Source organism: Ahaetulla prasina, chromosome 2, assembly GCF_028640845.1.
Source record: "Ahaetulla prasina isolate Xishuangbanna chromosome 2, ASM2864084v1, whole genome shotgun sequence".
NCBI classification, from domain to species: Eukaryota; Metazoa; Chordata; class Lepidosauria; order Squamata; family Colubridae; genus Ahaetulla; species Ahaetulla prasina.
Window position 1 is genome coordinate 23,492,873 of NC_080540.1, and position 25,474 is coordinate 23,518,346.

At 43.6% G+C, this 25,474-nt stretch overlaps 2 protein-coding genes across 17 annotated transcripts in view; one reads left to right on the forward strand and one right to left on the reverse strand.

Moving 5' to 3' along the window:
* The window catches only part of IMPDH2 (inosine monophosphate dehydrogenase 2), a 23,525-nt gene extending 14,866 nt beyond the window's left edge, over positions 1-8,659 (forward strand). For 2 of the 4 annotated variants that reach the window (XM_058168279.1, XM_058168280.1), the window contains 5 exons: positions 3,417-3,560; positions 5,198-5,342; positions 5,921-6,064; positions 6,313-6,396; positions 8,366-8,659. In XM_058168279.1, the coding sequence (XP_058024262.1) occupies positions 3,417-3,560; positions 5,198-5,342; positions 5,921-6,064; positions 6,313-6,396; positions 8,366-8,387 (539 nt within the window). In that variant the 3' untranslated portion in view covers positions 8,388-8,659. The remainder of the gene's footprint in view (positions 1-3,416; positions 3,561-5,197; positions 5,343-5,920; positions 6,065-6,312; positions 6,397-8,365) is intronic. The other 2 variants (XM_058168277.1, XM_058168278.1) reach the window with 1 other exon arrangement.
* Positions 1-21,319, reverse strand: part of NDUFAF3 (NADH:ubiquinone oxidoreductase complex assembly factor 3) — a 26,588-nt gene extending 5,269 nt beyond the window's left edge. For 2 of the 13 annotated variants that reach the window (XR_009153337.1, XM_058168282.1), the window contains exons 1-5: positions 21,206-21,319; positions 17,995-18,193; positions 14,892-14,960; positions 14,676-14,784; positions 10,470-10,585 (exon numbers count right to left, since the gene is read on the reverse strand). Coding sequence is in view for 7 of the 13 variants with exons in the window: in XM_058168282.1 (XP_058024265.1) it covers positions 10,491-10,585; positions 14,676-14,784; positions 14,892-14,960; positions 17,995-18,193; positions 21,206-21,270 (537 nt within the window). In the remaining 6 variants the exon portion in view is untranslated. Of the gene's footprint in view, positions 1-8,562; positions 8,700-9,090; positions 10,586-13,190; positions 13,662-14,675; positions 14,785-14,891; positions 14,961-17,994; positions 18,194-21,205 lie in introns of those variants that run through there. The other 11 variants (XR_009153339.1, XR_009153338.1, XR_009153341.1 and 8 more) reach the window with 11 other exon arrangements.
* Positions 21,320-25,474: the final 4,155 nt, after the last annotated feature.

The following is a 25,474-nucleotide window of genomic DNA, read 5'->3' on the forward strand; positions in this document are numbered from 1 at the left end:
AACCATGTAGAAAAATTGTGATGTTGTTTGAGTGATGACAGCTGAAATTACGGGTTCTCTTAAACCCTGGCAATGTATCTTCTTCCGATTTTGGAAATCTACCCTGAAGAACAGTAGTATTGTGGAAATAATTCAAGGAGGGAAGAACTCTCAAATGGCTGAATTATGTATCAGTGTTCAGTTGTTTTTAACATTGTAGATTCTTGTGATGTAAAATAGGTGCAGTAGATTTTTTTTTTAACTTGGTACTGTATTTTTTTTTTTAGTTTTGAATTTAGTGTCAGATGTATATTAAGCCAATTGAGATGTGTTTGGTTTAAGAAGTTGCAGGCAGGTACTACATTTTCTCCCCATGCCCATGCTTCAAAGCTCGATTTAATAGTATCTAAAGATTCCACAAATTCAAAAATTCGACTCAGCTATCTCTCGTTGAATGATGTGCACATATTACACTTATTTACAAAACTGCTGATTTAAACGGAGTGAATGTGTTCTGCATGTGAAGGGCCATTGGCTCATCCTCCGAATGGGTGGAGAGACAGATTCCAAACTTCTAGCCGTGCTTTGACAATGGTTAAATGGGAATAGAGGAAGCATGCCACAAATCGTAACTTGTTCCTGTTTGAAGCAGCTTTGTTTTACATGATGTGATGTCATCTTGGGTTCATATCACCTATTTAATCATTGCCAAACCACAAACGGGGATGTGCAAAAGCTTGCGCAGGAGAAACCGGAGGCCATGTGAATGACACGCGCATAACATGTTTGCCACTGAATTATTTTATGGTTCAGCATGATCTGTGGATAGACTTAAATGTTACGAAAGTGGGGAAAAAAACATTTTTCCTGAATTCCTGGCAAATCACTGCCAGTCTCTATTGGACAACCAAGAGGGTCACTTGGGTAGCAGTACCTTGCTTGGTGTCAGAAAGTGCTTCTATCCTTAGAGATTATTAAAAATTCTGACCCCAAATAAACTAATACTGTCTCGGCCATGGTTGTTACCAGTGTTTTGGAGGTGTCGGAATTAAAACTATTCTACTTCCAGAACAGTTGGAACAACCCTATTACAAGATTGGAACGTTACGGGATGAAACATCTGCACTTCCATTACTAGAATGGCTAAATGTCCAGCAAGGGTTTGAGTGTAGACCCAAGAACACAATAATGTGCTTAAACCATTGTTTTCCCAACTAAGCAAAGTTCTAGTTACATATTGCTGTACCTCACATTTAAAGGAGATTGTTGTGGCCTTTTAGACAATTACGTATGTTCAATAAAAGACTACATCTACCTATTTTGTATCTCTTATTTTTGGAAATGTAAACGGTTATGAACAGTTTCATATGAAATTACCATAGCAAATTTCAAACCCTGCTTTGAACCCAATGCTACCTTGTGTGAATCATGAAGCTGAGAACTGAATTCTCTCACTCCATGGTACCAAATGCTAATTTTTTAAAGAGTTGGTCTCAGTGTACAACTGTATAGACAACAGCTTGCAAAACTCAGCTCCTCGGAGAATGCTTTTCTATTTTAGAACATAACTGCATGCTTTAAAAATTATTTGGAAAAAAAATGTTTTGGGCCTTGTATGACCTGATGTCTCTCTGCTATTGATTCAAGCAGCCATTGAATGGGTCATTTTTCATGCTCTTATGGAAGCTTGAACGAAGTATGGGCTCCTTGAAAGAATAGCAGAAGTGTGCTGAACTCAAACAAGATCCAAAGCAATTTTTCCAAACCATTTTTGAAGTGTGAGTTTGTATACATCGCTTGATAGGTTTTTAAAGTTCTTAACATAGGAAAAAAAATCCTTTTTTAACATTTTTTTTCTTTTAGCTTTGATGTTTTTCTTTGCAGACATGAGACCATCTCTTTAGGACTAACACTGTTTTGATTTTGCTGGCAGCCCATTTCACGGTTGATTTGAATTCCAGTTCAATGCAGTTGCTGTTAGTTAAATTCAAACTGGTTGGGTTGCCTGTACTTGGCCCTAGAAATTGAGAGGAAACACAACAGCTGAGTTGGTGTAAAAGTGATTTGTGTGGGAACCAGTTTCTTGGAGAAGCACTGAGTTGACTTTGGCAGTGCAGACAGTACTGAAACTCTGCATTTAACAGGAAGTTTGTGATCTAATTTTGCACGGTTCTGAACGAATCTGAATCACTATTCTAACTAATGGTGAAAAAGATTTTTGAATTAAAAGTCCACTGGGGAGATTGTCCTATTTAGTGGGAGGGAGGGGTATTATTGATGTCTATCTCTGTGCATGGCCTTGGCTATCCATGATGTATCAATTACAATCTGGGCATAATGGAAAGTCTAGGCCACACAATTTGATGCAAAGCATAAAAGAGCCCTTGCTGATATATTTTGGAGATAATTTTTTTTCTGTTCCTGACTCATTATGAGCTCTAAGCAGATGATATTTTGCTTTGGTTTCAGTCACCCTGTATTCCAGGAGCAGCTACCATGTTTCCCTGAAAATAAGACCTCTCCCAAAAATAAGTCATTGATTTTTACATGTACACCCAGTATAAGCCCTACCTCCCAAAATAAGCCCCAGTTACGACCCCGCCCAGGCTGTTGCACCTGGTTGCATGAGGTGGGGCAAGGTGCACAGGTAAAAATCAAGTTAGGGTGGGGATGGGGGGATGGAGCTGCCCCCTCGTGCCCCGTACCCGCTAACTTTAGGACAGTTGCAGCCAGGCCTCTCATGCTCCGACACTTGTCTCTGAAGGCCTCTGATGGCGAAAGAGAGGCTGGGAAGTGCCATGCGCGAGTGGTGGCAAGCAGCCGTAGAAGAAGTGGGCCAGCAGCGGCCACATGGGCTCCTGCTGGCCAGGGCTGTCTGTGCACTGCCGTGAGGTGAGACAGTGGAAAAGACATCCCCCCAAATAAGACCCTAATGCCTCTTTGGGAGGCAAAAAACAAACAAACAAAAAAACAACAACACCAAGACTGGGTCTTATTTTCAGGGAAACACGGCAGCTTGATGAAAACTTCAGTGTGAAATACTGAATTCTGCTCACGCAGTAAAAACCAAGTTTTTATTACAGATAGTGACTGTTACCCTGGCTGGAGAATGCTACCTGCAAGTAGGTTGACTGGAACCAACTACTAATGATCAGACTTGCATGGATTTATATCTGCCTCTGGGGAGATACCCTCTGAGGTTTGCCAGAATTGGAAAGACATACAATTCCCTAGATACACTCTGGGGAGAAATAGCTGAAAAGGATGCTTTTTCTGAAAATTGGTTTGCTTTTTTTTTTTTTTTTTTTTGGGGTGGGGTGGGGGCTCATGCTGAAAATGCCATGCGCTTTGAGGACCCTTATATGTTAGAAGTTCTGCCATCCAATAAAACTGATGACTTCTTTTGCTTCTTGTTATCTTCATCTGTCCCATTTTAGTCTTAGCGTGTGGCAGGCCCCAAGCCACAGCGGTCTACAAAGTGTCTGAGTATGCTCGAAGATTTGGTGTGCCAGTGATTGCAGATGGAGGCATCCAGACTGTTGGACACATTGCCAAGGCCCTTGCTCTGGGCGCTTCCACGGGTGAGATTAGAACTACAAATGACTTACTAACACGTACTTTCAGCTCATGGGATCGTGGTTATTTCCAGGAACAGCCTTTAGGAGGGAATGGGAGTTGTTTGTGAACATAAGACCACAAGAGAGATCTTGTATTGTACTATATATCATGTTTGTGGCTCAAATGCATGCGTGAAAACAATGCCTATATCGGGGAACCTGTCAGGAAGATAAGATAGATAGATAGATAGATAGATAGATAGATAGATAGATAGATAGATAGATAGATAGATAGATGATAGATAGATAGATAGATAGATAGATAGATAGATAGATAGATAGATAGATAGATAGATAGATAGAGTGTAATTATAGCTTCAGAATAACAAGAGTTGGAAGGGACCTTGGAGGTCTTCTAATCCAACTCCCTGTTCAGGTAAGAAACCATATACCTGTGATGGTGAACCTATAGCACAGCTGCCAGAGGTGGCACACAGCACCCTCTCTGATGGCATGTGAGCCATCGCCCCAGTTCAGCTCTGCTGCGCCAGGCAGCTGGTCTTCGGGTCTCTGCGCGGGGGCAGGGCACTGCGGGAGGCCTTTCATGCATGCACGGGGGATGGGGTGCATGTGGGGGGCTGTGCACGCATGTGCGGGGGCAGGCGGAGGCGCGGTGCATGCAGGGGGAGTGGGGCACATACATGGGGGCCGTACGTGCTTTGCATTTTGAGGACACTTGGTCCAGAAAAGATTAGCCATCACTGCCTTATACCATTTCAGACAAATGGTTGTCTAATCTCTTCTTAAAAGCCTCCAGTGTTGGAGCCTTTACAACTTCTGGAGGCAAGTTGTTCCACGGATTAATTGTTCTCACTGTCAGGAAATTTCTCCTTAGTTCTAAGGAGGAATTTCTCTGCTTGATTAGCTTATGTGCATATATTATTATTATTATTATTATTTATTTGATTTTTATACCGCCCTTCTCCCGAAGGACTCAGGGCGGTGTACAGGCAAGATAAAACATACAATGTACAAGTTAAAATGCATTTAAAAAACTTATTTTAAATTAGCCTGAAAAAATTAAAATATACCGTGAACTAAAAACCCCATTTAAAATTAATCAAATTTACCAAATTTAAGATTAAAATTCAATTCAAGCCAGCCCCGCGCGAATAAAAAGGTGTGTCTTCAGTTCGCGACGAAATGTCCGAAGGTCAGGTATTTGGCGTAAGCTCGGGGGAAGCTCGTTCCAGAGTGTGGGAGCCCCCACAGAGAAGGCCCTTCCCCTGGGGGCCGCCAGCCGACATTGTTTGGCGGACGGCACCCTGAGAAGTCCCTCTCTGTGAGAGCGTACGGGACGGTGGGAGGCATGTGGTAACAGCAGGCGGTCCCGTAAGTACCCAGGCCCTAAGCCATGGAGCGCTTTAAAGGTCGTAACCAACACCTTAAAGTGCACTCGAAAGGCCACAGGTAGCCAGTGCAGTCTGCGCAGGAGCGGTGTTACGTGGGAGCTACGCGTACAGCACATGAATGCAATTAGCTTCATCCAAGTAGTGATATCCAAGTTAACCTCCTTCCCCAAAGTCCTGCCCTATTTCCTGTTTGTTTCTTTCCACATTCCCTCACACGCTGTTGCTTGCCTTTGTTTTTTCTGGTTCTAGTGATGATGGGGTCCCTTCTAGCTGCTACCTCAGAAGCCCCTGGGGAGTATTTCTTCTCAGATGGGATCAGGCTGAAGAAATACCGTGGCATGGGATCTCTTGATGCAATGGACAAGAACCTGGGCAGCCAGAACAGATATTTCAGGTAATGGTTTGTGCAAACAAACAAATCCATGCAAAAAAGGGAACATTCGTGTAAAGCTTCAGGGCTGTTTCACCTTAATAGGATTGCCTTCCTCTAGAAGGTTGCCAGAATGCATTCTAAATAGATTAGTACCGTTGGACAAGCACCGTATTTTTCGGAGTATAAGACGCAACTTCTCCCCCCCCCCCCCAAAGTGGGTGAAAATTTAGGTGCGTCTTCTAGACTGAATATGGGCATTCTTGGCCTCCCAAACCCTCTGTGCGTTGCATTTCTGCCCTCCCCAGCCCCCAGAGGCACGGGCCTGTTTCTGGCAAAAAATGGGCTGTGCGGAGCACTGCAGAGTGCTTCTGGGGGCCTGGGATGGCGAAAATCCGACACGTGGAGGCCAAAAACTATTTTTTTCTTGTTTTCCTCCTGTAAATTTAGGTGCGCCGTATAGTCCGAAAAATACGGTAGTTAATATTTTTTTTTTTCTTCTTTCAAATATTTCTTTTCTCCTCTTTTTCATGATAATTAATGGATTGAACCATCACAGTTCTGGAGTTCTCACAGGCTTCTCTGTTGTTTGTTCTTCTCAGTGAGACGGATAAAATTAAAGTGGCCCAGGGGGTCTCGGGGGCTGTGCAGGACAAGGGCTCCATCCACAAGTTCGTGCCATACCTGATTGCTGGCATCCAGCATTCCTGCCAAGACATTGGCTCCAAGAGTTTAACCCAGCTGAGGTGAGAGCAAGAACAGTCCCTCCGTCATTACCCTGATCTGTGTAGCTCAGTACCGGTTTGGAGCTGTTTGTTGGCATTGGCTGTACGCCTGTGATGGAAGAGGGGTGTTTGGAAATCGATGAAGCAAGACTTCAATTCCTGGTAAAAGGCTGATTTGGGTCGGTCGTACAACTCCGTAGTTGTGGTGCTGTGCAGGTTTTTGTGGCAGATTGGGAACGTCGCTTTTTCTTCCCTTTGACCGCTACTAGGGCCATGATGTATTCCGGAGAGCTGAAATTCGAGAAGAGAACGACGTCTGCCCAGGTGGAAGGAGGGGTTCACGGCCTTCACTCGTAAGCTTGTTTTGTGCACCTTTCATTCTGAATAAGTGGAGAATTCAAACGTCCTACGGTGGAGGCAGGGCTTTCTACATCACCTCTCTCTCTTCCAGTTGTTCTGAAGCAGCACTTAGAAAGGTTTTTGCATTGCTTTCTGTGGCAGGAGATAATACCTTTCCCTGTTCTGGCCCCGTCTTCTTCCAGTAAGCAAGCAAGCCTGCCCATCCACTCTGCCAAGGACTCTCTTGATTATGGCAGATCCCCAAGTTTCCTTTTGGTTGTTGTTGATTTGCTACCTCTTTGTGTTACATAAGCTCAGTGGGTTTTCTTGCGTGACAGCAGCAATGCACTGCTATAAATGAGTCAGAAGCCATCTTTGATATCTGGGGCTTAAGCCAGCTTACCGTTTTGAGTCTCCATTCTGAGGCAGCCATTGCTGTTTCTCTGGAACATGTAGTAGATACCAGTACTGTAGGTCATGGAAGCCAGCTTCTATTCAGTACGATCTTCTTGGCTGGCTCCACAGCAGGGGTGAAATGCTCCCAGTTTGGACTGGATCGCCTGATCTGGTAGCGATGGCGGCAGGTGGTTTGGAGAACTGGTAGCAAAAATCCCTGCCCCCCCCCTGCCCAGCTGAGCCGCGTGACCATCAGGGTTTTTTTTTACTTTTAAAAGCATTTTTTCTTTGGCCGAAAAAATGTTTTTAAAAGTTAAAAAAAAAAGCCTCTGATGATTGCGCGGCTCAGCTGGGTGCTAGCCAAAAAATGGAGGGGGGAGTCCATTTTTCCTCCCAGCAGGCTTCCCTGAAACTTCCCTAAAGTCTGCTGGGAGGAAAAATGAACTCCCCCCCTCCCGTTTTTTGGTTTGGCTCTAGCAGGCTTCAGGGAAGCCTGCTGGGAGGAAAAACGGGGTGTATGGGGGGGTTCATTTTTGAGAGAGAGAGAGAGAGGGGAGAGAAAGAAAGGAGGCAGGGAAGGAAGGAAGGAGGAGAGGAGAGGAAGGAAGGAGTACAAACCTGGCACTAGACGCAGCTTCAGAGGATAATCCAGGGCTGGAAGGGACCTGGAGATCATCTAGTCCAAGCCTGCTCCAGCAGGATTGCTAGTGAGTTTCTGTCTTTTGATTTCCCCCAGTCACATGGTTACATAGCCATACCCACCCAGACACATGACCCCCCTCCAAGCCACGCCCACCAAGTCATGCCTACAGAACCAGTAGCAAAAAAAAATTAGATTTCACCCCTGCTCCACAGGGAATCCCTTCTCTCCCTCCCCCTTCCTGGTCTCCCCAGAGATCTCCAGAGAAATCGATAGGAATCCCAATCAGCCCACACCTTGTTTGGATTCAGGCCCAAGATTAGTGAACACCCATCCCACTGGGGCCAAAATCGATGGAACCACCATTCTGGGGCAACCTATCTGCATCTATTACTAGTAGTCACCTTCTACAGCATTCTCCTCAGTCTTACCAGCCACTCTTCAGCCCATCCTCCCCTCCCAAAAGGAGGTGACGCCCTACTAAGACTACCCACTCTCCACCGTCATGGGAGATTCTAACCTAACCCTAACCCCGGTTTTGTTTGAACTCTAGTGCAAATTAGCTTTAGAGCTTCTGGTATGGCAAATTGCATTCTTGATAACTGTATCTTCTACCACGCAAGTATCAGAAAAGGGGAATTCTCTGTCAAGAAAGAATTTGCCATTAGCCAGCCAGACACCATCACTATCTGAAGTCAGCTTTCACGGTTGAGATGAATTTGGATTTTTACTGGGGCCAAAATATGGTCCTCCTGATGCCCAAGGCTCAGTTAGAAAGGTTGGTATAAACTGGACGTGAAATAACAAGAACAAGAGATAGATGATTTCCAAGTAGACAGCTATCACCTCATTTCCTTCCTTCCTTCCTTCCCTTTCTCCCTCCCTCCCTCCCTCCCATCTTCAGCCACATTTTGCTGTTGCTTAACACAATTCCTTTCATTTCTTAGATATGAGAAGCGTCTTTTCTGATGATGGGTCCCTTGTACATTTCCAGAGCCTCTTTTGTCACGTGGGGCTCGTGCAGCCACGATCATGAACTGCTCCCTTCACAGAAGTGCCGTTTTGCTAAAGACGCAGAGCTACATGCCATTTCCTCAAGTCATCAGCTGCTCTGACCAAGGCTGAAGAGAACTTATTCCAGAGATGGTGCTGTATGCTAACCGAAGCCTTGCAGATGTGTGTGTTCTTGCACTATTTTTACAATAAAACGTGAGGAACGAGTCTTCACTTTTTCCAGGGCATCTGGGCATCAGTTCAGCCTGTCTTTTCTGCTGGCAGCTTCTAAAGGAGAATTTGATCAGCTACGCTCCAACGTACATCAACAAAACCTTTCACATATGCGTACAGCCATCCACTTTACTTCCTAAAAATGATTTTCACCCATCCCCAGTGCAAATGTTGCAGCATGCGCGCACTCCCTGTCACATTCTTCTTAAAGTCATTTCCAGCTGTTGCTTTGCTCCATATGAGAGATTATTTTTTGGAAGCAAGAGTTTCCAGCTTCCAGAGATTTGCTTTATCCACCCCAAACTACGCTATGTCTAAAATGTACTCTTAGTGGATACTCGGAATTGCATGAAAAAAGGCATCTATTGGTGCTCCAGCCCAATGTTCAGGTTTGAAGGCGAACACATTCTTTTCTAGTTTCAAAACAGACAGATTTACCATCATCCAAGATCAATGTTAGTGGGAGAATTGTTAGTTATGCTACATTCATAGGTCTAGTTATCTGCTTGGGTGGGTAAGATCTCACACTTTTATGTAATTTCAAACATGCGTACTGGCAGGTATAAATAAACAGGAAAGCATTAGCAAAATTACAAATTTACATAACTAGAAATCGTGAAATAAAGGGACACCAATCCTTTGTAGGGAAAAGTGATGTTTACACCTTAAAATGCATTTTATGCAGATCATTATTGTTATACAGGACAGCATTCCATAAAATTCTGCGAATATGGTATTTTTTACATATCTATTATGAAATATGGACTAAACAGGTTCAAGTCTCAAAATCTTGGAACGATGTTTTTCTTCTCTGGTCCATTACCCAGGTCCTTTATTCTTCACCGTTGGGGCTGTATTTTTTTTTTAATGGTTTTACGAAACAGTAGAGCAAGATATGCACAGACAACTGGCTGCTGTCATAGTAGCCTATAACTCTTGCAATCTAATTTTAGGAACTTTCTTCCTTGTTAAAAATCACAAGTTTCTCAAATTCAGTCTGTTCTTGTTTTGACTGGCCTGGGAAAGCTAATCGTGAAATGGTTCTAGAGCAGGGGTGTCAAACTTGCGACATATTACAACTTTTCCCCCCTTTGCTAAACCCGGGATGGGCACGGCCAGCACCTGATGTATCTGGTCCATAGACCACAAGTTTGATACCCCTGAGGAAGAATGGACAAATGTTTATTTGGTGGCCTATGAACATCTGTTGCTTATACAAATTGAAGAGCCAGTTTGGTGTAGCAGTTAAAGATTGAAAACTGGGAGCCTCGAGCTCCTAGTCCTGCCTTAGGCACATGGCCAGCCATGACCCAAGTCAGCCTTTCCAAACCACTTCCCCCGAAAAATGTCAACCCAGCTACGTGGAGTTATCTCTGTAGTCTCAGAGACACTCAAAATAAACAATCAATCAATTAAACCTTCAGTTTTTAAGGCATGCATCCAGTGGAGGGTTTCAATTTTTTTTACTACAGGTTCTGTGGGTGTGGCTTAGTGGGTGTGGCATGGCTTGGTGGGCGTGGCAGGGGAAGGATACTGTTAAATCTCCATTCCCTCCCAATCAGCTGGGACTTGGGAAGCAGAGTATAGATGGGGGTGGAGCCAGTTAGAATTTTACTACCAGTTCTCTGAACTACTCAAAATTTTCACTACCAGTTCTCCAGAACTGGTCAGAACCTGCTGAAACCCACCTCTGCATGCATCTCAATGGTTTATGCTGTATCATAGTGAAGCGTTCTGTAAATATTTTTGGAAAAGATGCATTGGTTACTTGTACAGATTCCTTGATTTGATACACAAAATGCCTATCAACAGGACTTAAGTTACCTTAAATTCAAAGGTGCCCGGTCACTTGCAAGGGCCCTTGTGCAGCAACAGCAACTGTCCCCAACTCCCTAAAGCAGGTATTCTGGTATCACATGACTGCCCTCTGCTGGACGTTCCTATAAAAATATGCATTTGGTTGAAACAGTTGCAGTTTGTGCATCTAAGTGCAGCCATTTTTTTGTCTCAAATCAAACTAAACTGTTCCACTAAAAACTCATTTCCTATCTTTTCTCATGGGGAATAAACACAGGATCATAGTGATAAGGCTATGAAATATGATTAAAAGACCAGATAGTTTTCCTGGAGCCCTTAAATGTGAGACCCAAAATGGCTTTCCATTACTGTAAAATATTTGCGATCCGCTTAGATCGATCGTGACTTGTCTTGTTGACTGTTCTGCAAGTCCTGGCAAAGGGCAGCCCTGTTCTTGGTGCATTTGTTTAAATAATACCTCCTCAAAGTTCAGAGTTCACTCAGCTTTGCCAGAGGCACATGTGTACAATGCAGGTAGTCCTCGACTTACGACCATAATTGAGCCCCAAATTTCTTTTGCTAACCGAACCATTTGTTCAGTGAATTTTGCCCCCTTTTACAACTTTTCTTGCCACATTTGTTAAGTGAACCACTGCAGTTTATTAAGTTAGTAACCCAGTTGTTAAATTAATCTGGATTTCCCCCTTGACTTTACTTGTCAGAAGGTCGCAAAAGTGGATCCCGGGACACTGCAACCATCATAAACATGAATCAGTTGTCAAGCATCCGAATCTTGATCATGTGACCATGGGGATGCTGCAACAGTTGTATGAAAAGCTATCGTAAGTCACTTATTTCAGTGCCATTGCAACTCCGAGTGGTCACTAAATGAACTGTTGTTAAGTCGAGGACTATCTGTATAACGTGTCCCTTAAAAGTATGGGGGCTGGGATACGCTTCAGCTAAGCAGTATGGCAAACCAGCCCTTTGTTCTGCAGGATGGCAGGAGGAGGCGATGGCCTGATGAGAGAATGCATGTTTCCTAAGCAAACTATCCCAGGTTCAAGAGGGCTTGGATTAGAGTCTGAGCTTTCATTGACAGGAGACAGCAGTGATGGCACAGTGGTTAGAATGCAGTACTGTAAGCTAATTCTGCCCACAGACTGGAGTTCGATCCTGACTGGCTCAAGGTTGACTTCTACCTTTCTGAGGTTGGTAAAATGAGGACCCAGATTGTTGGGGGAAATATGCTGACTTTAAACCAGAGGTCTTCAACCTTGGCAACTTGAAGCCCACCAGGCTTCAAGTTGCCAAGGTTGGAGACCCCTGCTTTAAACCGCTTAGAGAGTTAACCGCCGGAATAGCTCAGGCTGGTAAAGCCTGTTATTAAGAACACAGAGCCTGCAATTACTGCAGGTTCAAGCCCGGCCCAAGGTTGACTCAGCCTTCCATCCTTTATAAGATAGGTAAAATGAGGACCCAGATTGTTGGGGGGGCAATAAGTTGACTTTGTAAAAATATACAAATAGAATGAGACTATTGCCTTATACACTGTAAGCCGCCCTGAGTCTTCGGAGAAGGGCGGGGTATAAATGTAAACAAAAAAAAAAAGAGAGAGAGGGCTGTAAAAGACAATGAAGTGGCATATAAGTCTAAGTGTTGTTGCTATTCAACCACCCACCCAACTGGAAACTAAATGCCAAAACAGATAGTGCTACACTTGTTCCAGAGGGCTACACTTTAAACAGATTCCCACACGGTCTGCCATATGGGCCTTTTAAATGAGATTTCACTCAAAAGACAGCTTACAGCTCAATGGTAGACAACAAGCCTCACATCAATGCTGAGCTACAAGCAATAAGCTAATCATGAGACACATCCCACTTGCTTCCTAAATTATGAGCGTGGCACTGTCCTCTTAACTCTACAAACCCAGAACCCCCCCCCCTCATTGCACCTACCACGTGCAGGCACACAACACATGTGGAACATTGTTGTGGTCCACCAGCAGCCTGCAGACCTGGCAACGGAGTCAGTGAGGAGGCTGGGGAGGACAATGGGCCAGTCCTGGAGTCAGGGAAAGGCCTGGACGCAGGGCTCTGCATTGGAGGCAAAGATGGGGCCACCTGGGAGCGATGCACGGACTCCGGAGACAACAGAGAGGCAGAGGAACAAGAGGAGCCTGTTCCTAGTGCACGCATATGAAGAGCTGCCAGAAGGAAAGAGCAGCTGAAGAAAAAAGGACAACTCGGGAGTAAGGCCAGGAGATGACGGGCCACTCCCATAAGGCTTAAAAGAGCAGCAACGAGCCGTTGGGTTCTTTGTAAAAAAGCAACGCTGATTTCTGTGTTTCTTGTCAGTGTCTCTTGAACTTTATGGGCTTTTTGCCAAGAAAAGTCTTTGGCAGATTCCTAAAGACATCAAAGGTGATGAGGCTGATGAACTGGTTATTAAGACTAAGCTGAGAATGAATTAATTCTCAGCTGTTTTAATAAAATAAGTTTGTTGAGGACTGAATTGTGTTTAGTAATCACAACTTGGGCCTTAGTCACAACAAACACAGAAAAACTTGTCTCTGGCATAGGCTATGAATATTACTAACAAGGTGAGATTAGATATCTTCCTTATATGTTTCCACATGTTCGCTGTGCTGCTTCAATAAAAACTTAAAATTGCAGTTCACGGATAATGTATGATATCCTAAGCAGGGTCCACCCACATTAAAAACTTCATCTCAAAGACTATAAATCAATTTTGGACAAATAATTTTATTTCAGTCTACCCGACAGATTTCCTCCGAGGACAGAAATTCACTAGCAGCCTGCAGTTGTTTCAGATAACAACTAGATAAAAGACACAAACTGGTGCACAGTAATCACTTTCAGGCCTTCTTTTCCACGCTGGGCTCATGCTGCACTGCAAGGAAGAGAGCCTGCCTCAGATCTAGCTGCAAGCCTGGGGAAAAAATCCAGCTCTTTTGGTGATGGGCGTCTTACAGCTGATGCTTGTCTGTGACTGGGAGAAGCAGCTGATAGATCCCTGAAGGGGCGGACAGCCATGACAGTAGAATCTCTTTCTCTAGTCTGCTTAGAACGCCTCTCGTCTTGTCTTACCCTTAAAGGCTTATTCAAACATGGCAGCAGGAGGAGGAGGTATGAGGCCAGCAGCTGTCACACGTCGTTCGCTTACCAGGAAGTTGAAAGTGGCACAAGCATTAGGCTGTGGAGCCAAAGAGATGAGAAAGAATAACAGAATAGCAAAGTTGGAAAGAACCTTGGGAGAAGTTCTATTCCAACCTCAAATAGGAAACCCTACGTGGTCGTCCAATTCTTCAAAACCTCCACTGTTGGAGCACCCACAACTTCAGGAGGCAACTCCTTCCTCTGATTAATTGTTCTAACTCTCAGGAAATTTCTCCTTAGTTCTAGGTTCTCTCCTTGATTAGTGTCCCTTCAGTGTTCCCAGCTGGGCACCTGGGTCCAAGTTCAAAGTCAACCAAAGGAATCAATGTGGAAAAAAAGATGAGAGTCTATTTTTATTGCTAGTTCGTGCTTTAGCGAATCACTATATCAATGCATATGGAGGAGAATAGAATAGAGTAGAGTAGAGTAGAGTAGAGTAGAGTAGAGTAGAGTAGAGTAGAATAGAATAGAATAGAATAGAATAGAATAGAATAGAATAGAATAGAATAGAATAACAGAGTTGGAAGGGACCTTGGAGGTCTTCTACTCCAACCCCCTGCTTAGGCAGGAAACCCTATACCATTTCAGACAAATGGTTATCCAATCTCGTCTTAAAAACTTCCCGTGTTGGAGCATTTACAACTTCAGGAGGCAAGTTGTTCTACTGATTAATTGTCCTAACTGTCAGGGGAAAGAAAAGAGCAATACAAATTCCAATGCAAAAGGCCAAAGGCGTCACAGCCAAATTTTCTGGAGCATACAATCCAAGCAAAGACTTCTGGAGATAAAAATAAGCTCCTTGTGCATTTCTGTGCACTTGAAAGAAACAAATCATGAGGACTAGAAGCATGCAACCTAAATAAGAATGCTAAGCATGCCGAGCACAGCAGCAGGCAGCAAGGTTTCATGCTGCCTGTGCCACCCAGCTTTTTATAGTTTGAGGTTTTATGAAATCCTAGACCAGAAGAAGAAGAAAATTCTACTGCGTTGCTTCCTCCCCTAAACTTTCTTGCCATCGGCTTCTTCCTGTCCTTACCACACTATCTCTTACCGTGCTTTGTATTTCCACAGCAATCCCACGTTGGTGCAAACATTTCAGGACATCCGGATCCAGCCTCTCTACTTTGGCTCCCGTTCCCAGGACCACAATTTCTAGGGCGACCAACAGGGGAAGGCAGGGAAGGATGGTGAGATGACACTTCCTCCTTGAAGGCTGAAACTTACAAAACCCTCTTAAAACCCAGCCCAAGATTCACAGTTATTTTGTACCTATTTTGGGCTCCAGCATATAGAACAGCGCAAGACTGCCTTCAATAATATCTTTATAGGTGCCAACCTGGAATTTGAAACAAAATAATAATAAGGCAAACTCTTCCAGTAGTGAGATCATAGCATAACAAAAAAGCAGTCTCTCTCAACTTTGACCATTTGAAGATGTGTGGACTTCAATGACCAAAATTCTCCAGCCACCATGTTGAACGGCGTATTGTCTGGATCAGGGGTCTCCAACCTTGGCCCCTTTAAGACTTGTGGACTTCAACTCCCAGAGTCCCTCAGCCAGAAAAGCTGGCTGAGGAACTCTGGGAGTTGAAGTCCACAAGTCTTAAAGGGGCCAAGGTTGGAGACTCCTGGTCTGGCTCAATTTGCTTACGTAACAGTACTTTTCCAGTCCCTAATCTCTACCTCTAATATCCAATGAGAAACACTGCTTTAAAGGAGAAAAGGAATTGGAACAAAAAAAGAGCGAAAGTTTGTAGAACTGACATGGGATAATATTTTGACAAATATGCAAATGAAGACAAGGGACATGTTTATAAATTCAAAATAGCAATGTATGATAGGTAGTAGTTATATTTGTTGTTATGTTAAAAAAATATGTATGGATATGACAAAACCAGGATGGTGACACTGTGTCCAATGTTTTCAATGTGTACTTAATAATTAAAAAAAAGAGAGAGAAACACTGTTTTAGATGAACTACATGATCTCCAAAGGTGAGCGGGAGTTTTATGCATTAAAATACATACAAGTTTTCATTAAAAATGTTATTCTACCTTGTTTCCCCGAAAATAAGACATGTCTGGATAATAAACCCAATCGGGCTTTTCAGCACATGCGATAATATAAGCCCCCCCCCCCCAACTACTTACACACATACGCAGCTGGTCCCATTTTCTCTGGTTGCTTGCTGCGGAACCAAAATGAGTTGAGGTGGTGAGGCCGGAGGGGGGAAAGTGGGGGATATGCCTTCCCTTCCCTGTTCTTTGCGCCGGCCGAGCAGCCCAACACCCCAATGGCCCAACACCCCAATGGCAACAGCAGCCTGGCTGCTTGATTGATGTGAGTTTGACTGAACTCGCGGGAAGGTTTTCTTTTACAGCGTGTTTCCCTGGACACAACAGCGAGGAAAGTGACAGAGCTGGAAAGGTAAGACCTGCGTCTCGCTTCTCGCCCACCCCATCTGCCACCCCCAAATTGCATCCCTAAAGATGATGGGTGGCTAAGCAAGGGGCAGGAGCCCTGTCATGCTCGGCGAGAGGGACAGACAGCAAGGGGAGCCACGTCTTGCTCCACAAGTCTCGCTTCTCCCCTGTTATGTCCTCCTCGCCTCCGTCCGAACGATGGCTTAATTAGCCGGCTCTTATCAGCTCTGGCAGCAAAAGAGCCAGCGTCTGCCAAGAGCCCTCGTTAACTGCCAAGACGCTGGTGAGTCACAACCTTCAGCTCTAGTCAATCCGTGGATTTGCCTGATACAAAGAGACACACCAGCTCTTGCTGCCTTTTATATCCTGTGGGGTGTGGCTCCATGACTCAGCACTTCCTAGGCCTGCCCCTCCCCTGCTTTTGTTGTTCTCTTCTCTCCTGCCTATGAAACCTGGGATTGAGCCAAGCCTGATTGCTGTCAGCTGGGTCTGCAGGCGTGGGGGTGTGGGGGAAGAGTCAGGGGAAGGAGGCCTCATTATCTCTTTTGCTTGGCCTGCTTCTGGCTCCTGGTGCTTCCGAGGTAAGTCCTGATGGCCCTTCCCCCTCACTGTCCAAATCACTTTCTGGCAGCAGGCCCAGCTCCAAGGCCTTTCGGGCATGGAGCCAGGTTCGGGGGTGGGAGCCACAACATCCCCTGCCCCACCTGACACCCCCCTTGATAAACAGACGGCAGGGAAGGAAATCAACTGTTGCCATTGGGGTGGGGTGGGACGTTTTGGGCTGCTCGGCAGGCACAAAGAACAGGGAGGGGAAGCGACGGCAGCAATGGGACATCCAGTCCCACGCTCGCCGCTTCCTGCACCCCCCAAAATAATAAGACCCCCTGATAATAAGGCCAAGTCCTTATTTTGGGGGCGGGATCAAAAGAAAATAAGATTCTGTCTTGTTTTCGGGGAAACATAGTGTTGTGACTCTAGCCCCCGAACCTGGCCCCATGCCCGAAAGTGACTTCGAGAGTGAGGGGGAAGGGCCAGTAAGGCTTACCTTGGGAGCACCAATGCCTTTGGCCCAGCTCCAGGAGCCAGAACCAGACCAGTTGGAGGACGTAATGAGGCCGTCATCCCCCGATTCCTCCCTTCCCCAGGCTACGCCTTCAGATACAGCTGATAATAATCAAGCTTGGATCGACCCGCGCTTCAGAAGATTAGAGAGGCGGTGTCATGAAAGGGAAGGGTGGGGCAGGAGGCCCCCCCCACAAGATATATAAGGAGCTTTGGGACTGCTCGCACTCCACGGGGAGCAAAAAATTAGCTGAACCGTTTCAAAGAGAGCTGAAGTCTTACTCTGCGAGTCATTTGTTTGAACTTTGGCAAGCAGCTGCGATTTCTCTGCCAGGACTGATAAGAGCCGTGAATTCACTGGCTGAAGGCCAGCTCGTTGCTCCGAGGTGGGGAAGGAGACAGAACACATAGTATGTGAATCGCAAACTGGCAGGTACGGGTGGTTCTTATTAAATGATACTCATTCAGCAACCGTTCAAACCTGTGGTGGCACTAAATGAGTGGTAGTTATGACTGATCTTAGAAAACCCCATTGTTGCAGTGACCTTGTGGTCACATGATCACGATCCAGGTGTTCAGCAACCAGCCCAGATTTCTGACCATCACAGTGTCCCGCTATCATGTGAACTTACTTGGCAGCTTCCCACAAACAAAGTCATTGGGGAAGCCAGCAGGAAGTTCTTGCTTAATGACGGAACTGCCATCGCTAAGTGGTGTTTTCATGTACATTGCGCGTTACAAAAATATTGCTTAGTAATGGATGCTCTCATCATTAAGCAAGGACTCACTGTAAACGGATTTAAGGAAAAATATATTAAAATTAGAAAATACATATCCTGAACTGAAGAGATTCATGTATCTCTATTAAGAAACTGAAAAACTTACATTCCACTGCAGGATGGCTTGCGGCAAAACAGCGCAAGGGCCTACCACTGTGTTCCCATTGATGGAGAAACCATAATTAGTGTAATTTTCAATAAACATGATGTTTGGTGATTCTCTTTCCAACTGATGGAGTGTTGTTTTCTGGAGAAGCTCATCATCGGAAGGTGTGAGGCGATGATTTCGCTGAGACTGCCTGAAACTAAAGAGAGAACGTGAGATAATGGCAGTAGGCCTGACCAGTAAGTCAAAATGCTGGTTAACCAACTACAAATTTACTGGATGTTACATGAATCACCTCTGGTGGCTCAATGAACTAAGTCTGTCTGTTATTAACACAGCTGCTTGCAATTACTGCAAGTTCAAGTCCCACCAGGCCCAAGGTTGACTCAGCCTTCCATCCTTTATAAGGTAGGTAAAATGAGGACCCAGACTGTTGGGGGCAATTACGTTGACTTTGTACATAATATACAAATGGATGAAGACTACTGCTTAACACAGTGTAAGCCGCCCTGAGTCTTCGGAGAAGGGCGGGATATAAATTCAAATTAAAAAAAACACAACTAAATGGAAACCTGAGGGGCTGCCATTTGGGGTTGACCCATATCCAAAAAGGACGGACAGAACCGTAACCTTGAACATTGGTTAAAGATCAGTGCATGATAGGGGAGTAAAATTGTGGTCCAGTTACAAGTAGTCCTCAACTTACAACCACAACTGAGCCCTAAGTTTCTGTTGCTAAGTATGACCTTCATTGAGTTTTGCACCATTTTACGACTTTTCTTACCACAGTTGTTAAGTGAACCACTGAAGCTGTTAAGTTAGTAACATGGTTGCTAAGTGAATCAGGCTTCCCCACTGACTGCTTGTTAGGCAGTTGCAAAAGAGGATCATGTGACCCCGGGACACTGGAAGTGTCATAAATATGAGTCAGTTGCCAAGCATCTAAATTTTCATCATGTGACCATGGGGATGCTGCAATGGTCGTAAGTGTGAAAAATGGTCATAGGTCACTTTTTTTAATGCCATTGTAACTTCAAATGGTCACTAATCGAACTGCTGTAAGTCGAGGACTATATGTATTTCTAGCTACAGTGTGAAAAAACAGCATTTAAATTACAGTAGGCAGAAGGCCTTGCCCTCTTATTTTAATCCAGAATAATTTACATGCCTTTATTGTAGTTTTCCCGACCTCAGCCATTTTAAGATGCATGGACTTCAACTGCCAGAATACTCCAGCCAGCAATATAATTTTTATGAGGTAAATACTCTGGATCAGGGGTTTCCAACCTTGGTAACTTTAAGCCTGGAGGACTTCAACTCCCAGAATGCCCCAGCCAGCTTTGCTGGCTGAGGAATTCTGGGAGTTGAAGTCCTCCAGGCTTAAAGTTGCCAAGGTTGGAGACCCCTGCTCTGGATAGAATGGCATCATTAAATAATTTTGGTACTCTTCCTTCTGTAAGGTTCAACTGCCCTATTATTGTTGATACTGCTAGTTTCTCAATGGGTTTAAACCTTTTGAAACAAGTACACTAAGGATCAAGCAATTTAGCTTTTCAAGGTACAGGTAGTCATCAACTTACAACAGTTCATTTAGTGACTGTTCAAAATGACAACACTGAAAAAAGTGACTTACGTGGCTTTATGACCATTTTTCACACTTGCGACCATGACAGGATCACATGATCAAAATTCAGATGCTCGGCAATTGGTTCATAATTTATGACAACTGCAGTGTTTGGGGGGGGGAGTCACATCACCCCTTTTTGCAACCTTCTTAATTTACCAACAGCAGCGGTTCACTTAACAACTGTGGCAAGAGAAGTCATAAAATGGGCCAAACCTCATTTTAAAACAATTCCGCTTAGCAACAGAAATTTGGCCGTAAATTGAGGACTATCTGTAATTACATATGGTTTTGAAAAGTGTGCGCATGTAAAACAATGTAATCTGCCCCCAGGGGTGAAATCCAGCAGGTTCTGGAGAACCGGTAGCGGAAATTTTGAATAGTTTGGAGAACCAGCAAATACCACCTCTGGGTGGCCCCACAGTGGGGTTGGAATGGAGATTTTGTAGTATCCTTCCCCTGAAGTGGGGTGGGAATGGGGATTTTGCAGTATCCTTGACCCAGGAGTAAGGTGGGAATGGGGATTTTGCAGTATCCTTCCCCTGGAGTAAGGTGGGAATGGGGATTTTGCAGTATCCTTCCCCTGGAGTAAGGTGGGAATGGGGATTTTGCAGTATCCTTCCCCTGGAGTAAGGTGGGAATGGGGATTTTGCAGTATCCTTCCCCTGGAGTAAGGTGGGAATGGGGATTTTGCAGTATCCTTCCCCCAGGAGTAGGGTGGGAATGGGGATTTTGCAGTATCCTTCCCCTGGAGTAGGGTGCGAATGGGGATTTTGCAGTATCCTTTCCCAGTCATGCCCACCAAACCACGTCCACAGAATCGGCAGTAAAAAAAATTGGATTTTACCATTGGTCCCTTCCCCCCCCCCCCCCCCCGCAAAACTCCCAATTGAATCCTGCGCTGGGCAAGGAAAGCCCCTTTCCTTTCCCAGAGGATTCCTCTGCATCCCGACAGGCAGCAGATCTCCAACATCAAATCCGATTTAAAATTCAGTCTCCCAACATAAATTTACAAATCGAACCAGGCCGGTTGCCGGCTGGCTGAGGAATTCTGGGAGTTGAAGTCCACAAGTCTTAAAGTGGCCAAGGTTGGAGACCCCTCTTCTAAGCCACAACTAAACCAAGCGAGTTAATTTTTTCCCCCTGCACCTCCTCACAGGAAAAAGAAAAAAAAAAAAAGGAGAGATTTCATTCTCCCTGCAAGGCAAGCTTCTACTATAGGAGATTTCACAGCCACACGTACAAAGAGCTTGCTGAGCCGCCAAGAAGAAAAAGGTGCCCTCCCGCCTTCTCTGGACTGGGCTCCTTCCGTCCTTCCCCAGGACCGAACCCGCGTTTCCCGAGCGCCCCTATTGAAGTCCGGCTTGCTGAGCTTCAGCCAAGGTCAATTAGGAGCCTCAGCCCCCCGGAGCCACACACATACACATAGATGGCGTCGTAGCCCCGAGGACTTAACACACACACAGCCCCGGGCATTTCTTTTACTGGCACTAGGCTGCGGGAGCTGCAGCAGGAGCAGCTCGAGTCTTTCCCCGGGTGCAAAGGGGCGACGGGCGCTTTTTGGCTCCACCCCAGGGTTCCACTGACCTGCGGGCGAAAGCCGGCCTTGCTCTCCAGACGAGAGTCGAGCCCAGCGACCGGAGGGCGGCCATGAGAACGGCGGGAAAAGCGGGGCGGGGCCTTGCCGACCGACCGACCGCCCTCTAGCGGTCGTCGGAGGGAGGACACGCAACTGTCCGTGCCGCCGTGCTCAAATTTCTCCAATCCGTCAATCAATCAATCAGAATAGAGCTGGAAGGGACCTTGGAGGTCTTCTAGTCCAACCCCCTGGTCAAAACGGGAGATAACCATTTCAGATAGGTGGCTGTCCAGTCTTTTCATCCACCCCAGATAAACCAGACAGGGGGGAAAAAAGCTAGTTTGAGATCATTCTACTCTAGGTCCATACAGAATCTTGCAAATCAGAAAGTGCAACCTTCCTGCTGTTACTTTCAATTGCTTCATTCATTAGGGTGGGTGGGAGGCCCTCCCTTCCTAAATTTCTTTCTCTGATCATTAAGTCACCAACTGCTCCCCCCTCTCTTCTATGAGATCCGAGCCAGTGGTGAGTTTCAATTTTTTTTACTACCAGTTCTTTGGGTGTGGCTTGGTGGGCGTGGCTCAGTGGGCGTGGCATGGGAAGGATACTGTAAAATCTCCATTCCCACCCCACTCCAGGGGAAGGTTACTGCAAAATCCACATTCCTCCCGATCAGCTGGGACTCGGGAGGCAGAGAATAGATGGGGGCGGGGCAAGTCAGAATTGTTACTACCGGTTCTCCAAACTACTCAAAATTTCTGCTACCGGTTCTCCAGAACTGTTCAGAACCTGCTGAAACCTACCTCTGATCTCTTCTTCACTTTCCTCAAGGCCATCCTTGCATTGCATGATAATCATAGTGAAGCAAGACCCGATGAAGGAGTGCCATGAGAAGGGAACCAGAAAAACAAATATCTCTGTCTTTAAAAGGGAGAGAAGAGGAGATCCAGCAAACTGCAGATCAGTGCATCTGTACCAACTGATACACCTGATGATGCAGGAGCAGTTTATATCAGGATACTATATATCATGAGTTCCCCTAAGACACTGTTTGTACTTGCTGATGGCTGGAATGGATTGGTTGAACAGACTTTGCCAAATTCACTTTCTGGAAGCATCTTGAATTCAGCAGATAATTGGAGAATAAGTTGAAAGCTGTCCCACTGGTTAACTGTCCTCACTGTGGGGAAGTTTCTCCTTAAATCCAGGTAGCTTTTCTCCTTGATCAGTTTCTATCCATTATTTCTTGTCCTGCCCTCGGGTGCTTTGGAGAATAGGTTTATTGGATTTTTATACCGCCCTTCTCCCTAAGGACTCAGGGAGCCAAAATAAAACAACAATTATATACACAATAAAACAATAGTTAAAAAACTTATTAGATATAAGGCCAAAATTAAAACCATTTAAAACCATAAAAACCCCATAAAATTTATATCAAATATTAAAAGCTATTAAAATTTCTATGCCAGTCCTGCGCGAATAAACAGGTAAGTCTTCAACTCGTGGCGGAAGGTCCGAAGGTCAGGCAGTTGACAAAGTCCTGGGGGAAGTTCATTCCAGAGGGTGGGAGCCCCCACAGAGAAGGCCCTTCCCCTGGGGGCCGCCAGCCGACATTGCTTGGCGGACGGCACCCTGAGGAGTCCCTCTCTGTGCGAGCGCACGGGTCGGTGGGAGGCATTCGGTAGCAGTAGGCGGTCCCGTAAGTACCCCGGCCCTAAGCCATGGAGCACTTTAAAGGTAGTAACCAAAACCTGAAGAAGGGGTCAAGCTGTTTTCCAAAGCACCTGAAGGCCAGACAAGGAATAATAGATGGAGACTGACCAAGGAGAGATTTAACCTAGAAATGAGGAGAAATTTTCTGACAGTGAGAACAATCAACCAATGGAACAGAGTATTAAATTATCAAGTAGGAAATATAAAAATTATAAAATTAAAATGGAAAGAGATAAAAATCAGATTAAAGAATTGGAAAATCAATTTTTGCTTACTAAAGAAAAAAAAAATTCTTCAGGAGCTTAATATGTTAAGAAATAAAATGATAGAAGAGGATACAGAGTTAGTAAAAAGAAATTTGAGATATTTAAATAGGAATTTTTTTGAATTTAGTAATAGAAATTCTAAATTATTGGCAAAGATGGCGAAAGATAAAAGAGAGAAGAGAGAAATTGGAGTTTTGATAGATGATAGAGGTATAAGATGTTATAAAAAATTAGAGAAATGTGAAGTGGTTAGAAACTTTTTTCAGAATCTATATTCAAAGAAACCAATTAATCGGGGAAAATTGCAAAGCTATTTAGAAAAGTATGTGGTGAAAATTGATCAAACATATAAGGAATTGATGGAAGAAGATATAACACAAGATGAGATTAATGGAATAATACAAAATTAAAATTAGGAAAGCTCCAGGTGAGGATGGATTACCTGTTGAGTTTTATAAAGAATTTAAAGAATTAATAATACCAAGATTGCAAAAATTATTCAATGGAATATTACATGGTGGGAAGTACCTTCGTCATGGAATAGAACGGTGATATCCCTAATTCCTAAACCAGATAAAGATTTAGAAAGGATTGAGTCCTATCGCCCATTTCTTTAATTAATCAGGATGCAAAGATATTTACTGCTATTATAAGTAATAGATTAAATAGTTTTATAGATAGATATATAAGTTATAATCAAGTAGGTTTTGTGAAGGGTAGATACATGAGTGATATTGTTAGAAGAGTATTAAATATTATAGATGTAGCTGAATATAATGGTGATAAAATTGGTATAGTATCATTGGATATTTTTAAAGCTTTTGATTCTGTACAATGGGAAACTATTAAAGTAATTGTGGAGGCTTTAGGCTTTGGTAATAAGTTTATACATGTTATTTCAAAATTGTATCAAAGAAGCAGTGCAAGAGTGAAGGTGAATGGAATATTAACTGAAGAGATAAAATTAGAAGCAGGTACGAGACAAGGATGTCCCTTGTCCCCAACATTATTTTTATTGGCTATGGAAATATTGACAAAAATGATAGAAAAAGATGAAGAATTAGAAGGATATCAGGGGTATAAGATAAATTTGTATGGATGATACTTTAATTATTTTGAAAATGTAGAGAAAGACCTGAAAAGGATATATAAGCATTTGATAGAATTTGAGAAATGACAGGATTGAAAGTAAATTGGTCAAAGTCAGAATTATTGATGGATAGTAATGGTAATGAGTCTGAGAATATGCAAGAGCAATTTGGGATAAGGATTAAAACACATTGAAATATTTGGGTATAGTGCTTTCACTCAAGGTTAAAGAATTGAAAAACTTAATTATGATGTGGTGATTAATGAAATTGAGAAGAAGATAGATAAATATAAAATGTTAAAGTTGTCTTGGTTTGGTAGAATTGCAATGTGTAAGATGATGTTGCTGCCCAAGTTCAACTTTTTATTCGAGATGCTACGCTAAATTTGACAGAGAAAGATATTGAAGGATATCAGAAAAATTGGATAAATTTGTAATGGTGGCAAAAGACCTAGATTAGTGAAGAAAATGTGGTATCAAAATCAAAAGGAAGGTGGATTAGGAATCCCCAAATTATTTAATTATTACTGTGCGTATGGTATCCGGATAGTGGTAAAAATATTTAAAGGTGAAGATAACTATTGGAGAGACTTAGAGTTAAGGGATATAGAGAAATTTGGATCAAGGTGGTTTTTAGATAAAGCAAATTCAAAATGTGTAATTAGAAGTTATTGGTTAAAGGGATTAAGTAAAATGTGGAATAAATTTGTTAAAATTTTAATTCCGGATATAATCTTTTTGGGAGACAATTGGAATTTGGCCGATTAAAAATAATATAAAACGTAATGAAGTGATTAAAGAGGAAAATATAGAAATTATTAGAGATTGGATAAAAGTTATGGAAATGAAAGGAGGAATAAAGAAATTATTGAAAAATTAGGGTTAAGTTGGTTTGAAAAATACAGATAGAAAATGGACAAAAAATTAAGGAAAATTATTCGATAAATAGATGTGAAACTGAATTTGAATATTTAGTATCTCGGATTATGAAAGATGAAATTGGGCTAAAGGGACTCGTTAGTAGGGTTTATAAGATTATAAATTCTGATGAAAAATTACAAAGAGTGATGAGGACAAATTGGGAAAAAGATCTTAATATTGAAATACCAGAGTCAGATTGGAATGTGAATTGGAATAGTAGAATTATGAGAACTTTATCTATAAGGATTAAAGAGCACAATTATAAAGTTGTTTGGAAATGGTATTTG